The following is a 17,956-nucleotide window of genomic DNA, read 5'->3' as shown; positions in this document are numbered from 1 at the left end:
ATAGAGAACAGACTTGTAGTTTCCAGTGGTGAGGGGGTGTGGGGAGGGATGGGTTGGGAGTTTGGGATTAACAGATGCAAACTATTAAATATATGTATAACTGAATCACTTTGCTGTATACCAGAAACTAACACAACATTATAAATCAACTATACTTCAATAAAATAAATTTTTAAAAAAAGGTTTCCTTGTTTGGATCTTTTGGAGGTCAAGCAGTTTTCTTAGTAGTTGGCTCTCTCAAAGGGATGACCAAGAAATTGAAAAAAAGTTTTTTCTTCAAAGATATATTTGGGGGCTTCCCTGGTGGCGCAGTGGTTGAGAGTCTGCCTGCTAATGCAGGGAATACGGGTTCGAGCCCTGGTCTGGGAAGATCCCACATGCCGCGGAGCAACTGGGCCCGTGAGCCACAACTACTGAGCCTGCGCATCTGGAGCCTGCGCTCCGCAACAAGAGAGGCCGCGATAGTGAGAGGCCCGCGCATCGCGATGAAGAGTGGCCCCCGTTTGCCGCAACTAGAGAAAGCCCTCGCACAGAAACGAAGACCCAACACAGCCAAAAATAAATAATAAATAAATAAATTTAAAAAAAAAGATATATTTGGTCTTAACCAATCCATGGATTTCAGAATTTTATAATTATACAATTCATTAAACTTCATTTTATTGCTTTAAACCTGCTCGATCTTTTATTTTAGTAGGAAAAGATTTAATTCACTACAGCAGTAACTAAGGGAGTAAAAACCTCTTAACTGTTATACTTTTCTCCCCCACCTGTTCCCTCTCTCTTCATTTCATACTCTCACAAACCCTCCTCATTCTTTATACAGAACGTTAAGAAATGCTCTTTGCATCTGATCATCAGAACTAGATTAATCAGTGCTTTTTAAAAAACTCCTTTAAATCTGTGAACCATGAATAAACCACAGATCACAAACCTTTTGAAGACTTTGTTTTTCCTTAGCACAAAAACTATAACAAGAAATAACAGAGAATCTCATCATTTGCATTTGTTTAGGTTTCATGGTTTATAAAAATCATCTCATTAAGCTTGAGATATAGGGAAAGATAATTACCCATTTACAGTTGAGAAAACTAAGGATCTGAGAAATAGTAAGTGGAAAAAAACAGACCTGGGAATCATGCCTTTTGATTCTAACCCCTGCAGTCAGAAGCCCCATTCCCATCCTTTGGCTGAACATTTCTCCACTTTTAACCACAGGGATTCTTTTTGCTCTGTACAGTGTCTCCCATTTGTTCAAGAAAACGAAGGTCTAATCTCCTGGGCTATCTTGCCTGAGCCACCACATGTGGCCACCCAGGTTGTACACTGCATATCTTTAGTGGTCACCATTCACAGACCACAATGGGAACTGTGTCCCTGGAGTTGTACAATGTCATGATACTGGTATTGACTTTCCTAAATACCTGCTTACAAGGCCTGTACTAGTACTTCTATCTTTAGTACTTGGTTGGTCTCATAGTAACAGCGTGGCAAACCCTCAAGTAGTCATGCTCAGAGAGAAGACAGTGGTATGGGAAATGAAATATTATACACAAGTAGCTTTGGATCTGTGACTTTTTTAGTAGCAGATTTAGTTTCCTAATTATGTTGGGTTTACCTCATGCCAAAAGTGTTTGAATTTGAAACTCCTTAAGGACTTAATTGAGAATGAAAGCAAACATATTAAAGGCATGTTGGCCACTGGGCAGCCAAAACTAATGACAAGTGTCTGTGAACTAAAAGCGTAGGCATTTTACTTATGTAGGCAACAGGAGAACTCTATTATTAAACTTAATAATCAAAGAGGTAACATTAATTCACAGCTCACTGTGTTGTCAGCACTTATATATCTTTTTTCATTTAACCCTTAAAATAACCTTACGATTTGTATACCATTGTATTATTATTTCCATATTACAGATGATGAAACTAAGGCACAGAAAGGCTAAGTAACTTGCCCAACATCACTCAGCTAATAAGTGCAAAATCAATATGGAACACAGGTAGTCTGATTTCAGAGCCTGTGCTTTTAACCACCATATTATGATTAATATCAAAATGTATACCAACGACTAGGGGATAACCAGGAGTAACAGGAAAAATGTGGGAGAAAAGCTGTGAGAAATAAGATATAAAGAGAGAGCAAGCCCTCTTCTATTCTGTGTTCCCTAATGTGCAGTCACTCTGTATTATAACAACCCCTCACCCATAAAGTTCATATTTGGCAGAGAGCCAGCAGTAAGCAACAAGTAACCAATGAACAGCCAAGGTAGCAACGAGAAATCTATGCACTAAAGTTAAGTATTTCACTTACAGAAGAGTTTCTTAGGCCCTTAGAATCTATTTTTTACATATTTTACACACAATTGTAATAAGGAGATTGACTGGTTTATAGCTCGAAAGAAGACCAGACACAATGAATTAGAAGAATTCAAGGGATAATACAGGCAGACGTAACAAGAGCAAGAAGTAAAAAGAAAGAAAATTACACAAAATAAAATGCAAGAATTCAAATATCACCAGTACTTTGGTTTTAAAATACGTCCACAAATTCTTTGGTACTCTTCTCTTCAAGAAGTGGAGCTTCAGCATGGGCTAGACTCAGTGACTCTTCTAACAAAGAGAATATGGTGGCAAGTGACTTTGAGACTAGGTCATACAAAGCACTGCTGCTTCCTCCTTGTTCTCTCTCTTTTATTACTGGCTCTGGGAGAAGGGAGCTTCCATGTCATGAAGATGTTCAAGCAGCCTATGGAAAGGCCCATGTGGTGAGGAACTGAGGCCACCTGCTAACAGCCAGCTGAGTGAGCCATGTTGGAAGGGGGTCTTCCAGCTCTAGCCTTCACATGACTACAACCCCTGCCTAAAACCTCATGAGAGACTGTGAGCCAGAACCACTCAGCTCAGTTGCTTCTGGATTCCTAACTCTCAGAAACTGTGAGGTAATAAACGCTTGTTATTTTAAGCTGCTAAGGTTAGAAAGTGTTCCATCTAAAATGGTTAAAATAAAAAAAAAATTAAAAAAAACATGGTTAAAATAGAAATACTGCTGATTAGAAAATACATTTTGTTATCTGAAAAAAATAATTTATTTCCCCATGATGTTTATGTAGTTTTGCCCTATTGCCATTCCACTCATTGGGAATCTTAACTCTTTGTTAGTCTATAATCTTGAAGGATGGGAATCATATTTTCTTTCCCTTTGCATACCTTCCAAAAAGCCTAGGGACTGAGGCTCTACACACAGTGAGAATTAGATTACCCTGTCTTTATGCAGAAGTAAGGGGCCATGAGATATTTCAAGTTATTTTCTTCTCTTTAAAAAAGTTCTATTCCACAAATAATACATTAGTACATTCTCGTTTTTAAAAATTCACACAAGACAGAGGTGTATAAAATAAAACATTAAAGTCCCTTTTCACAGTATCCACCACTGCATCCCACTCCCCCTTCCAGAGGCAATCATTGTTAATGGTTTGGTATTCATCTTTCCATAACTTTTCCTTTGCATTTACACACATTTATACAAATACAGTACATAGTTTCAGAATTTTTTTTTCGCAAATGGGATCATGTATTATTGTGTAATTTACTTCTTTCACTCAACAGTAAGTCTTAGAAACCTTTCCATGAAAATAAACATATATCTACTTAATTCTAAAGTAGATATAATTTATTTAACCATTTCCTTACTGCCTGACTTTTTTTTTTTTTTTTTTTTTTTTTTTAATTTATTTTATTTATGGCTGTGTTGGGTCTTCGTTTCTGTGCGAGGGCTTTCTCCAGTTGTGGCAAGCGGGGGCCACTCTTCATCGCGGTGCGCGGGCCTCTCGCTATCGCGGCCTCTCTTGTTGCGGAGCACAGGCTCCAGACGCGCAGGCTCAGCAATTGTGGCTCACGGGCCCAGCCGCTCCGCGGCATGTGGGATCTTCCCAGACCAGGGCTCGAACCCGTGTCCCCCGCATTAGCAGGCGGACTCCCAACCACTGCGCCACCAGGGAAGCCCTGCCTGACTTTTTTGTGGCTATAAAAAATGCTGCAATGAACATCCATCTACATGGTGCTTTGTTTGTTTTGTTTTGCTCAACATCAGTAATTATTAGAGAAATGCAAATCAAAACTACAATGAGGTATCACCTCACACTGGTAAGAATGACCATCATCAAAAAATCTACACACAATAAATGCTGGAGAGGGTGTGGAGAAAAGGGAACCCTCTTGCACTGTTGGTGGGAATGTAAATTGATATAGCTACTATGGAGAACAGTACGGAGGTTCCTTAAAAAACTAAAAATAGAATTACCATATGACCCAGCAATCCCACTACTGGGCATATACCCATAGAAAACCATAACTCAAAAAGACACATGCACCCCAATGTTCAGTGCAGCACTATTTACAATAGCCAGGCCATGGAAGCAACCTAAAGGCCCATCGAGGACTTCCCTGGTGGCACAGTGGTTAGGAATCCACCTGCCAATGCAGGGGACACAGGTTCGATCCCTGGTCTGGGAAGATCCCACATGCCATGGAGCAACTAAGCCTGTGCGCCACAACTACTGAGCCTGCGCTCTAGAGCCCGCAAGCCACAATTACTGAGCCCACGTGCCACAACTACTGAAGCCCGCGCACCTAGAGCCTGTGCTCCGCAGCAAGAGAAGCCACTGCAGTGAGAAACCCATGCACCACAATGAAGAGTAGCCCCAGATCGCTGCAACTAGAGAAAAGCCTGTGTGCGGCAATGAAGACCAACGCAGCCAAAAATAAATAAATAAATTTATTTATTAAAAAAAATAAATAAATAAAGGCCCATCGACAGACGAATGAATAAAGAAGATGTAGTACACATATACAATGGAATACTATTCAGCCATAAAAAGGAACAGAATTGGGTCATTTGTAGAGACATGGATGGACCCAGAGACTGTCATACAGAGTGAAGTAAGTCAGAAAGAGAAAAACGAATATCATATATTAACGCATATATGTGGAATCTAGAAAAAAGGTACAGATGAGCCTGTTTGCAAGGCAGAAATAGAGACACAGATGTAGAGAACAAATGTATGGACACCAAGAGGGAAGGGGGGGGTGGGATGAATTGGGAGATTGGGATTGACATATATACACTAACTAATACGTATAAAATAGATAACTAATGAGAACCTGCTGTATAGCACAGGGAACTCCACTTCGCTGTACAGTAGAAACTAACACAACATTGTAAAACAGCTACACCCCAATAAAAAATTTCTTTTTGTATTTCTGTACATTAGACACCTATAAGGAGAACTGCTAGGTCCTAAAGTCTGCATTTTTGGGGACTTCGCTGGTTGCACAGTGGTTAAGAATCCGCCTGCCAATGCAGGGGACGCGGGTTTGAGCCCTGGCCCAGGAAGATCCCACATGCCGCGGAGCAACTAAGCCCGTGTGCCACAACTACTGAGCCTGTGCTCTAGAGCCTGTGAGCCACAACTACTGAGCCCACGTGCCACAACTACTGAAGCCCATGCTCCTAGAACCCGTGCTCTGCAGCAAGCCACTGCAATGAGAAGCCTGCGCACCGCAACAAAGAGTAGTCCCCCGCTCGCCACAGCTAGAGAAAGCCTGTGTGCAGCAAGGAAGACCCAACGCAGCCAAAAATAAAATAAGGTCTGCATTTTTAAATTTTGATGGGTGACCCCAGAAATAGTACCAATCTACATTATCACCAAAAGGATAAGAGAATATTTCCCACCATTGAGTAGTACCATAATTTTTTATTTTTGCCAATCTGATGGGCAAAAACAAAATTATATCTGGCTGTTTCAATTTTCGTGATTGCTAGTGAGGTTGAACACATTTTAATGTTTGTCATTTTATTATTTCTTTAAATTGCCTTTCCATAGCTTTTGTCCATTTATTTATTGCATCATTTATTTATTTATTTTTTAAATAAATTTATTTATTTTTGACTGTGTTGGGTTTTCGTTGCTGCGCGTGGGCTTTCTCTAGTTGCTTCCAGCAAGGGCTACTCTTCGTTGCGGTGTGCAGGCTTCTCATTGCAGTGGCTTCTCTTGTTGCGGAGAATGGGCTCTAGGTGTGCAGACTTCAATAGTTGTGGCGCGTGGGCCCAGTAGTTGTGGCGCACAGGCTTAGCTGCTCTGCGGCATGTGGGATCTTCCCAGACCAGGGCTCGAACCTGTGTCCCCTGCATTGGCAGGCGGATTCTTAACCACTGAGCCACCAGGGAAGTCCATCATTTTTTTTTTCTTATTAATTTGCTGAAATTCCTTATATATTCTAGATAATAATCCCTTGGTTATGTCTTTTTCCCAGGATGTCATTTGCATTTATCTTTCTTTTGTTAAAGTTGTACAGATGTTTGCAAAAAAGAAAAAAATCAAATCTGGCAGTCACTTTCTTCATGACTTCTAGAGACTTTTTTTCTTCTTTAAAAAGGCCTTCCTGGGCTTCCCTGGTGGCGCAGTGGTTAAGAATCTGCCTGCCAACGCAGGGGACACGGGTTCGAGCCCTGGTCTGGGAAGATCCCACATGCCGCGGAGCAACTAAGCCCGTGAGCCACAACTACTGAGCCTGCGCGTCTGGAGCCTGTGCTCCGCAACGGGAGAGGCCGCGACAGTGAGAGGCCCGCGCACCGCGATGAAGAGTGGCCCCCACTTGCCGCAACTAGAGAAAGCCCTCACACAGCAACGAAGACCCAACACAGCCGAAAAGAAATAAATAAATTTAAAAAAAAAAAAAAAAAAAAGGCCTTCCTAACCTAAAGATTATACAAATATTCTCCCACATTTTTAATATTTTTGTTTTATTTTTCATACTTAGTTCTACCTGAATGTGTTTTACAAATCTTTATTCTTTAAGTTTTATACATCTTTATTAATCTTTTTTCCAGATGCATAGCCAATTATCCCAACATCATTCATTTCAGCATGAAGTGCTCCCTTTACTTATATTAAATACCTCTGTATTCACTGGTCTCTTTCTAGATCTATTTCTATTCGTGGACCAATATCACACTGTATCAATTACTATGCTATGTTTTGATATCTAGTAGGGCAAATCTCCTTGTTCTTATTCTAAAAAAATTTTTTTTTGCTGTTTTCTTATATTTTCTCTTTCAGATGAATATTGAGATCAAACTTTCATCTTCTAAAAATTCCTGTGGGACTTTTAGATTGGATTCCTTCAATTTGTAGATTAATTTGGAGAGAATGGACATATTTTCAACATCAAAAATTTCCACCATCCATTCTATGAATATATATTAAGTACCTAAGCACCTTCTTTGTGCCAATCATTGTTTTGGCACTTGACATACCTCAGTGAACAAAACAAAGAATCCTGTCTTTGTGGAGCTTACCTTTTGTAAGTAAAGGCAGACAATAAACAATAAAATAATAAATAAGTTAATTATAAATTATGTTGGAAAGTGAATGCTGTGGAAAAAGCTAGATAAGAGTGAGCAGGAAAATGAGGGTGAGAGGAGGTGGCAGGCTTATAGAAAAGATGAGATAGAGCAAAAACTTAGAAAAGGGAGTTGGCCAAGGGGCTGTCTGGAGGAAGAGTGTTTCAACCAGAAGGAATAATGACAACAAAGACTCTGTTTAAGTAACAGTGAGAAGGACGCACTAGCTGGAGCAGCAAGGTGAGGAGCTGAGTGGCAGGAGACAGAAGGTCAGGGAGGGTGTGGGCAGGGTATGTAGGGTCTAAAAGGCTACTGTAAGGACCCTGGCTTTTACTCTGAGTGAAAATGGGAGCCACTGTAAATCCATCTATGAACATGCCTATATTTTGCCATTTATTCAGGTCACCTTTTTGTCTATCAATAAAGTCTTATAGTTTTCTTTATATAGGTTTTGTGCATTTCTTTTTATGTTTACTCATATAGTTTAAGATTTTGTTCCTAATGCGAATGGAATCTTTCTTCTATTATATTTTATAATTGGTAATTGCTATTGATTAAGAAAACTATTGATTTTTTGTATATTGATTATATATCTAGAGGTCCCTTAATTTTCATGAGGAGGTTATCAACTTTACCCCCAGCTTGGGTGGTTTTTGGTATCTGACTCTGTCTTGTGCTCTTAACAGCTCCCTCCCCATATACTGGTGCCTTAAAAGGCTCTTAAAATGTACCACAGTCTCAGGGTCTTTCGAGGTTTTGTGTCCAAAATCTGCTCCAATACATTCATTAGGATTTTTTTTTAAAATCCACTATTTTTTTAAAAAAGCAAAAAGAGGGGCTTCCCTGGTGGCTCAGTGGTTAAGAATCAGCCTGCCAATGCAAGGGACACAGGTTCGATCCCTGGCCCAGAAAGATCCCACATGCCACGGAGCAACTAAGCCCGTGCGCCACAACTACTGAGCCTGCGCTCTAGAGCCCGCAAGCCACAACTACTGAGCCCACGTGCCACAACTACTGAAGCCCGTGCGCCTAGAGCCCGTGCTCCGCAGCAAGAGAAGCCACGACAATGAGAAGCCCACACACCACAACGAAGAGTAGCCCCCACTTGCCGCAACTAGAGAAAGCCTGCGCGCAGCAACGAAGACTCAACACAGCCAAAAATTAATTAATTAATTAATTATTTAAAAATTAAAAAAAAAAACAAAAAGAAAACTATTGGCAAAGATGTGGAGAAATTAGAATCCTTGTGCACTGTTGGTGGGAATGTAAAATGGTACAACTGCTTATGGAAAACAGTATGGTGGTTCCTCATAAAATTAAAAATAGAATTAGCATACTATCCAGCAATTCTACTTCTGGGTATATACCCAAAAGAATTGAAAGCAGGGACTTGAAGAGATATTTGTATACTCATGTTCATGGAAGCATTATTCACAATAGCTAAGGAGTGGAAGCAACCCAAATATCCATCAACAGATAGTTAAATAAAATGTGATATATATATAGATAGATAGAGATAGAGATATATACAACAAAATTTTATTCATCCTTAAAAAGGAAGGAAATTATGACATGCTACAACATAGATGAACCTTAGGAACATTATGTTAAGTGAAATAAGTCAGTTATAGAAAGATAAATACTGTATGATTCTACTTATATGAGGCACCTAGAGTAGTCAAATTCATAGAGACAGAAAGAAGAATGGTGGTTGCCATCCTAGGGGCTGGGAGTTGGGAGAAAGGGGAGCTATTGTTCAATGGATATAGAGTTTCAGTTTTTTTGGTTTTTAAAAAAATTTATTTATTTATTTTTGGCTGCGTTGGGTCTTCGTTGCTGCATGCGGGCTTTCTCTAGTTGCGGCGAGCAGGAGCTACTCTTTGTTGTAGTGCACAGGCTTCTCATTGCGGTGGCTTCTCTTTTTGTGGAGCACAGGCTCTAGGTGAGTGGGCTTCAGTAGTTGTGGCACGCAGGCTTAGTAGTTGTGGCACACGGGCTTAGCTGCTCCGCGGCATGTGGGATCTTCCTAGACCAGGGCTCGAACCCACGTCCCCTACATTGGCAGGTGGATTCTTAACAACTGCGCCACCAGGAAGTCCTAGAGTTTCAGTTTTAAAGATGAAAAGAGTTCTGGACCTGGTTGGTGGTGATTGTTACCTAACAATGTGAATGTACTTAACGCCACTGAACTGAACTGTACACTTAAAAATGGTTAAGATGGTAATGTTGGGTGTATTTTGCCATAATTAAAAGATTTCTTTAAAAAATTCTGTTGCCTGTTTCCTGTTGCTAGTCTTTTAATTCTATGAGGCCCACTTTGATCCCCGGCCTAGTGCTTTGAACTCAACCTTCCTGACTGAACTTTGTCTGGGCCTGGAACTCCTTGAGTCCCTCAACATTCACCTTTACCCAGACTAAGGTTCCCCTTTTCTTGGAGTTCTCTTGTCAGTCCACTTTTTTTTAATCCAATCCTGTTTCTAAGACTCCCAGTTTGGGTCCTGTTTTTGGACCCCCCTGAAGAAAGATCTGAGAAATAAAGCACACAATTCTAGAATACAGACTACCTTTACTGCAGGCATAACTCTAAACTTAATGATGTTCAATATATATTAAAAGCTTGGGAAACAATATTTATGGAGAATTGCTTGAAGGATATAGAGCTTATCCACTTCTTGGGATCAGTTAGATTGTTTGCTTGTTTTTTTGTTTTCTAAGCCAAGGCTCAACAGATGAGCTCTAGAAACTTTGTGAATCTTCTAAAATTGTCTATACCTGTGCATTTTTTCTGGGGAGGGGTCCTAAGCTTTTAGAAGATTCTTAATATGCTTTGTTATTTAAAAAAAAGGAGCTGAGAATCTTTCTCTATGTACTGTAAAACTTGTTGTTCCTTGGATTGAGACAGATCATCAAAGCCTTACCTCAATCAAATTGTTCTGCCCCAAGCTCAGAATGGCTTTTACTGAACAATGCTTTGGCACTATGCCAACAGCCTACATTAAAGGACATTAAAGGAAAACAGCTTCAGCCCTAAAAATGTGTTTAGGTAAATACTACAGATTCCGATAAAAACAAAGAGAGCAAGACAAAGATGGGCATAGATCTGCCTGGGTATCTCAAGATCTTAACCAGATAGGATGTCTGTAAAGGCACAAATGTGCTGATGCCACCATGAGACAAGAACAGATTATGAACAGGCCAAGAAGGGTAAAATTCCCTATGGAAGAATTACGGTCAAATCGAACACGAGTACTAAAAGGTCCTTCCTTCATAAACTCAAGCATGGGATTTGGAGAGCCACCAGTGCAGACATTAATGGCAATATGTGGGTAAATGTATATAACATGTTGCACATACACTGAGTATACATAAGGTTAAAAAGAGTTTAAAATACATAAGGTTTCATGTGAAATTTTTAACAACTCTCCCTTCTCAATCTCAGGTTAATTCTCTTTTATATAACCCTCATATTCCTCTATTTAGCTAAAATCCATCCATCCATCCTTCAAAGCTCAGCTTTTAAAATTATAACAACAAATGTCGTTCAAGTGGAGCTGATTTTATTTTACTAAACCAAAAGCAACCTCCTCTCCTCCTCAAACACACGCACTCTTTGGAAATCTCATCACTCTTTCATTGTTTTTCAAATTCTTTAAAAGCATGTATGTGCACAACGAACTACGAGAGGTTTTCCTTCTGTTGGCGAGAACCCTCCCACACAACAATCAATACTTATTTGGTTGGAATTATGTGAAGAGTTTAGTTCCAGACCTTGGTAGAAAGTCCAAGCTTTCTCCAAAATAGCCATAGCAGAAACTAATATTAATATGATAAATTATCATACTAAGGATGCAAAGTATATGGCCTGGGATTGAAGAAATTAGTCATGAAGTTGGACCTCTATAAGAGAAACAAGTTCAACAAGACCCTTTTGGTCATCTTACCTTAAGCTCACATGGAAAAAGGAAGAATGTCAGGAGGAGTATTCAAATCATGATTCATCTTATATAATATCAATAATCCCAATTAATTCAATTAGCCCAGTGAAAGTCTCTGGACTATTCCTATTTCCCCTTGAAAGTTCACGGATGAGAAACACTCTCTCACCTTTAGCTTTTCCTGAAGACACTTCCACCATGGTTATCATAGCAGACGTTTGGCTTTCTCTCTTAAATACCTTCAAAATTAAAGCACTTACCTGTCTGCCTCAAGTCTTTAGGTAGAACATCCCTCTCATTGCCCTCTAAAAAGAACACTGAAACATTACTCTCAAATGTGAAATAACACCGTCAGTGGCTATAACCAAAGACTTTCTATAATAATTTCAACTTTATAATTTTTTTCCTCCCACCTTTGCAGCAAAAATAGTCTCAAGCCAGGTCAGAGGGAAGTCAAGTCTGAGTCTTGCACTAAGAAGTTTCTTGGAAATCCAAAACTGTAAGAAACTTCTTGGTGAGCTTCAGTTCAATCCTATGAATGCTCTGAGAGTACAAGCTGTCAATTTCCTGGCTTTGTGGGTAGAACATGGTACAGTGTCGTACTAAGCAAATACTATTATTGATTATTGAAGTTGGGATATCTCAGCAGATATGAACTGAGCACTTACCTGAAATAAAAGGTTTTATGTATTTCATCTCAGAGAAACATCACCTAAGAATAAAACAAAAACTCCTTGTCAGTTAGCTCAGGCTCTGCTGATATAATACCTACAATTTATCAAAATTTACTGTGTGCTAGACATTTTACTACATGCTTTATGTAGATCATCTTGTTCAATTTTCACTAAAATCTGGGCCTAAAAAGAGGATATTATTCTTTTTCACAGATGAAAAACCTGAGGCTTAAGAAGGTTAAGTGACTTGCTCAGGGTCACACAATTAGAGAGTGGTGGAGTCACAGTGATAGAGATTTGAATCCCTGTTTGCCTGACTCCTCTTGCCCATGATTCTGTAACATCCCTCTTATAGATTTGGCCCCAGATGAAGAGGTGCTTGTCAAGTGGGCATCTATGGCAGTAACTGAGAACTGTAGTCAAATACATGATTCAGAAGAAGTATAATTTAAAGTCTTAAATGCCCAGATTCTCCTCTTTGGTAGATCTGGCACTGAGCTCAGGATGAAATCCACTATTCTACTATGACCACACATTTCATCATCCATTATTTCGTGAAGCCTTAGGAGTTCTAAAATGGGATAGGAGAAAAAGGAATTGGTAGTCAGAGCTTAAAGTCCTAAAAAAGTGACTGCAGAAGCCCTACTGGTATGTGTTTTGTAACCTGGACTCTTGTGTAAAATTTTATCTGAATAGATGGCTTTGCTAATTTAAAATAATAAAACCTTGGTTGCACAAGGGGAGTTTTAAAAAAATCTCAAGACCCAGCATGCATCCCAGACCAACTAGATCAAGTTTATGCGAGTTGCAATTTTCAGTGTCAGGTGATTCTAATATATCGCCAAAGCTGGGAACCGCTGCAATAACCTGATCTGCGCTTCCTCATTTGAGATAAAAGGAGAATAAGACCCAAAGAACTTAAAGGAGATCAGGACCAGAACCAGTATCTCTTGACTGCTAGCTCACCATGCTGTATTGTTTGCTCTCCTCAATCCAGAATGAACCAACTGTTCCTCTAAGGCATAGAGCACACAAACCAAAATTATTATGTAACTTCATATTATCAGAGCTCTCTGTACCTTTAAAGAGTACTTCATATACATTCTCTCTTTAGATTCTTATACAGGGGAAGTAGGCAGGGCAAAACTTACATGTTTTAGACATGAGGAAATCAAAGGTCAATGAAGTTAACTCTTTAAGCCTGCTTAAAGATAGGAGCAGAATTTAAATCTTTATATTCTAACTCCTGGATTAAGTAAATTAAATTTGGCAAGTGTTCACTGAGTGCCTAGTATGTGTTAGTTAAGACATGGTCAAAGATGCAAAAAATTAATAAGACATCATCCATGCCCTCAATTAGTGTACAATCTTCTTGGAAAGACAGAGACAACTAAAATACTGCACTGCCTTCACAGCAAGATCTTTTTTGACCCACCTCCGAGAGTAATGGAAATAAAAACAAAAATAAACAAATGGGAAGATGGTTTTTTGGGGACCCTAGTCCGCCATCTCCTTGGTCTGTGGTCCTTCTGGATAAAGTCGTATTCCTTGCCTCAACACCTTGTCTCCAATTTATTGGCCTGTCGTGCGGCGAGCAGAGTGAGCCTTGACTAGGTAACACACAGAGCAGTTCAATCCAAGCTTTTATTTCTAAACGTGGCCATGGCCAAGCAGCAAGCAAAGAACCTTCCAGGTAAAAGACCTACTGCTGAGGAGACCGTCAAGATGGTGGAGGAGTAAGACGTGGAGATCACCTTCCTCCCCACAAATACATCAGAAATACATATACATGTGGAACAACGCCTACAGAACACCTACTGAACGCTGGCAGAAGACCTCAGACTTCCCAAAAGGCAAGAAACTCCCCACATACATGGGTAGGGCAAAAGAAAAAACAGAGACCAAAGAATAGGGACGGGACCTGCACCTCGGGGAGGGAGCTGTGAAGGAGGAAAAGTTTCCACACACTAGGAAGCCCCTTCACTGGCGGAGACGGGGCAGGCGGGGGGGGAAGCTTCGGAGCCACAGAGGAGAGCGCAGCAACAGGGGTGCAGAGGGCAAAGCGGGAGATTCCCGCACAGAGGATTGGTGCCAACCAGCACTCACCAGCCTGAGAGGCTTGTCTGCTCACCCACCGGGGCTGCTGGAGGCTGGGAGCTGAAGCTCGGGCTTCAGAGGTCAGATCCCAGGGAGAGGACTGGGGTTGGCCGCGTGAACACAGCCTGAAGGGGGCTAGTGCGCCACAGCTAGCCGGGAGGGAATCCAGGAAAATGTCTGGAACTGCCTAAGAGGCAAGAGACCATTGTTTCGGGGTGTGCAAGGACAGGGGATTCAGAGCACTGCCTAAATGAGCTCCAGAGATGGGCACGAGCCATGGCTATCAGCACGGACACCAGAGACGGGCACGAAATGCTAAGGCTGCCACTGCAGCCACCAAGAAGCCTGTGTGCGAGCACAGGTCACTATCCACACCTCCCCTCCCGGGAGCCTGTGCAGCCCACCACTGCCAGGGTCCTGTGACCCAGGGACAACTTCCCCGAGAGAACACACGGCGCGCCTCAGGCTGCTGCAACGTCACGCCAGCCTCTGCCGCCACAGGCTCACCCCGCATTCCGTACCCCTCCCTCCCCCGCGCCTGAGTGAGCCAGAGCCCCCTAATCAGCTGATACTTTAACCCCATCCTGTTTGAGCGAAGAACAGATGCCCTTAGGCAACCTACACACAGAGGCAGGGCCACATCCAAAGCTGAACCCCAGGAGCTATGCGAACAAAGAAGAGAAAGGGAAATTCCTCCCAGCAGCCTCAGGGGCAGCGGATTAAATCTCCACAATCAACCTGATGTACCCTGCATCTCTGGAATACCTGAATAGACAACGAATTATCCCAAAATTGAGGTGGTGGACTTTGGGAGCAACTGTAGACTTGGGGTTTGCTTTCTGCATCTAATTTGTTTCTAGTTTTATGTTTATTTTAGTTTAGTACTTAGAGTTTATTATCATTGGTAGATTTGTTTATTGATTTGGTTGCTCTCTTATTTATATATATATATATATATATATATATATATATATAAATATATATATATATCTTTTCCTTTTTCTCTTTTTGTGAGTGTGTATGTGTATGCTTCTTTGTGTGATTTTGTCTGTATAGCTTTGCTTTTACCATTTGTCCTAGGGTTCTGTCTGCCCTTTTCTTTTTTTTAGTATAGTTTTTACTGCTTGTTATCATTGGTGGATTTGTTTTTTGGTTTGGTTTTTCTTTCTTTCTTTTTTTTAAATTACTTTTTAATTTTTTTTACTTTTAATAATTTAAAAAAATATTTTATTTTAATAACTTTATTTTCTTCCTTCCTTCCTCTCTCCCTCCCTCTCTCTCTCTCTCCCTTTCTTTCTTCTTTTCTCTTTCTTTCTTTCTTTCCTTCTTTCTTTTTCTTCTTTTTCATTCTCTCTTTCTTTCTTTCTCTTTCTTTCTTTTCTTGCTTTCTTTTTTTCTCTCTACCTTTTCTTCTGAGCTGTGTGGCTGACAGGGTCTTGGTGCTCCGGCCAGGTGTTAGGCCTCAGCCTGTGAGGTGGGAGAGCCAAGTTCAGGACATTGGGCCGCCAGAGACTTCCCGGCTCCACATAATATCAAATGGTGAAAGCTCTCCCAGGGATGTCCATCTCAACGCTAAGACCCAGCTCCACTCAACAACCAGAAAGCTACAGTGCTAGACACCCTATGCCAAACAACTAGCAAGACAGGAACACAACCCCACCCATTAGCAGAGAGGCTGCCTAAAATCATAATAAGGTGACAGACACCCCAAAACACACCACAGGACACAGTCCTGCCCACCAGAAAGACAAGACCCACCCTCATCCACCAGAACACAGGCACCAGTCCCCTCCACCAGGAAGCCTACACAACCCACTGAACCAACCTTAGCTACTGGGGGCAGATACCAAAAACAACGGGAACTACGAACCTGCAGCCTGTGAAAAGGAGACCCCAAACACAGTAAGTTAAGCAAAATGAGAAGACAGAGAAATACACAGCAGATGAAGGAGCAAAGTAAAAACCCACCACACCAAACAAATGAAAAGGAAATAGGCAGTCTACCTGAAAAAGAATTCACAGTAATGATAGTAAAGATGATCCAAAATCTTGTAAACAGAATGGAGAAAATACAAGAAGCGTTTAAGGACCTAGAAGAACTAAAGAGCAAACAAACAATGATGAACAACACAATAAATGAAATAAAAAATTCTCTAGAAGGAATCAATAGCAGAATAACTGAGGCGGAAGAACACATAAGTGACCTGGAAGATAAAAGAGTGGAAATAACTACCACAGAGCAGAATAAAGAAAAAAGAATGAAAAGAATTGAGGACAGTCTCACAGACCTCTGGGGCAACATTAAACACACCAACATTCAAATTACAGGGATCCCAGAAGAAGAAGAGAAAAAGAAAGGGGCTGAGAAAATATTTGAAGAGATTATAGTCAAAAACTTCCCTAACATGGGAAAGGAAATAGTCAATCAAGTCGAGGAAGCGCAGACAGTCCCATACAGGATAAATCCAAGGAGAAACATGCCAAGACACATATTTATCGAACTATCAAAAATTAAATACAAAGAAAAAATATTAAAAGCAGCAAGGGAAAAGCAACAAATAAAATACAAGGGAATCCCCCTAAAGTTAGCAGCTGATCTTTCAGCAGAAACTCTGCTAGCCAGAAGGGAGTGGCAGGACATATTTAAAGTGATGAAAGGGAAAAACCTACAACCAAGATTACTCTACCCAGCAAGGATCTCATTCAGATTCAACAGAGATAATAAAACCTTTACAGACAAGCAAAAGCTAAGAGAATACAGCACCACCAAACCAACTTTACAGCAAATGCTAAAGGAACTTCTCTAGACAGGAAAAACAAGAGAAGGAAAAGACCTACAATAACAAACCCAAAACAATTAAGAAAATGGTAATGAGAACATACATATTGATAACTTCCTTAAATGTAAATGGATTAAATGCTCCAACCAAAATATACAGACTGGCTGAATGGATACAAAAACAAGACCGTATATATGCTGTCTACAAGAGACCCACTTCAGACCTAGTGACACATACAGACTGAAAGTGAGGGGATGGAAAAAGATATTCCATGCAAATGGAAATCAAAAGAAAGCTGGAGTAGCAATTCTCATATCAGACAAAATAGACTTTAAAATAAAGACTATTACAAGAGACAAAGAAGGACACTACATAACGATCAAGGGATCAATCCAAGAAGAAGATATAACAATTGTAAATATTTATGCGCCCAACATAGGAGCACCTCAATACATAAGGCAAATGCTAACAGCCATAAAAGGGGAAATCGACAGTAACACAATCATAGTAGGGGACTTTAACACCCCACTTTCACCAATGGACAGATCATCCAAAATGAAAATAAATAAGGAAACACAAGCTTTAAATGACACAATAGACCATATAGATTTAATTGATATTTATAGGACATTCCATCCAAAAACAGCAGATTACACTTTCTTCTCAAGTGCGCGCAGAACATTCTCCAGAATAGACCACATCTTGGGTCACAAATCAAGCCTTGGTAAATTTAAGACAATTAAAATTGTATCAAGTATATTTTCTGACCACAATGCTATAAGACCAGATATCAATTACAGGAAAAAATCTGTAAAAAATACAAACACATGGAGGCTAAACAATACACTACTAAATAACCAAGAGATCACTGAAGAAATCAAAGAGGAAATCAAAAAATACCTAGAAACAAATGACAATGAAAACACGATGACCCAAAACCTATGGGATGCAGCAAAAGCAGTTCTAAGAGGGAAGTTTATAGCAATACAATACTACCTCAAGAAACAAGAAACATCTCAAATAAACAACCTAACCTTACACCTAAAGTAATTAGAGAAAGAAGAA

At 40.3% G+C, this 17,956-nt stretch overlaps 1 protein-coding gene across 1 annotated transcript in view; it reads right to left on the bottom strand.

Moving 5' to 3' along the window:
• The window catches only part of LOC118896387 (phospholipid-transporting ATPase FetA-like), a 118,298-nt gene that overhangs the window by 89,182 nt on the left and 11,160 nt on the right, over window positions 1–17,956 (bottom strand). The window contains exon 2 of the mRNA XM_036854161.1: window positions 12,009–12,052. Coding sequence (XP_036710056.1) covers window positions 12,009–12,036 — 28 coding nt within the window. The 5' untranslated portion in view covers window positions 12,037–12,052. The remainder of the gene's footprint in view (window positions 1–12,008; window positions 12,053–17,956) is intronic.

Source organism: Balaenoptera musculus, chromosome 6 (assembly GCF_009873245.2).
Source record: "Balaenoptera musculus isolate JJ_BM4_2016_0621 chromosome 6, mBalMus1.pri.v3, whole genome shotgun sequence".
NCBI classification, from domain to species: Eukaryota; Metazoa; Chordata; class Mammalia; order Artiodactyla; family Balaenopteridae; genus Balaenoptera; species Balaenoptera musculus.
Note: the sequence above shows the minus strand (reverse complement) of the source record. Positions and strands in the feature narration are given on the sequence as shown.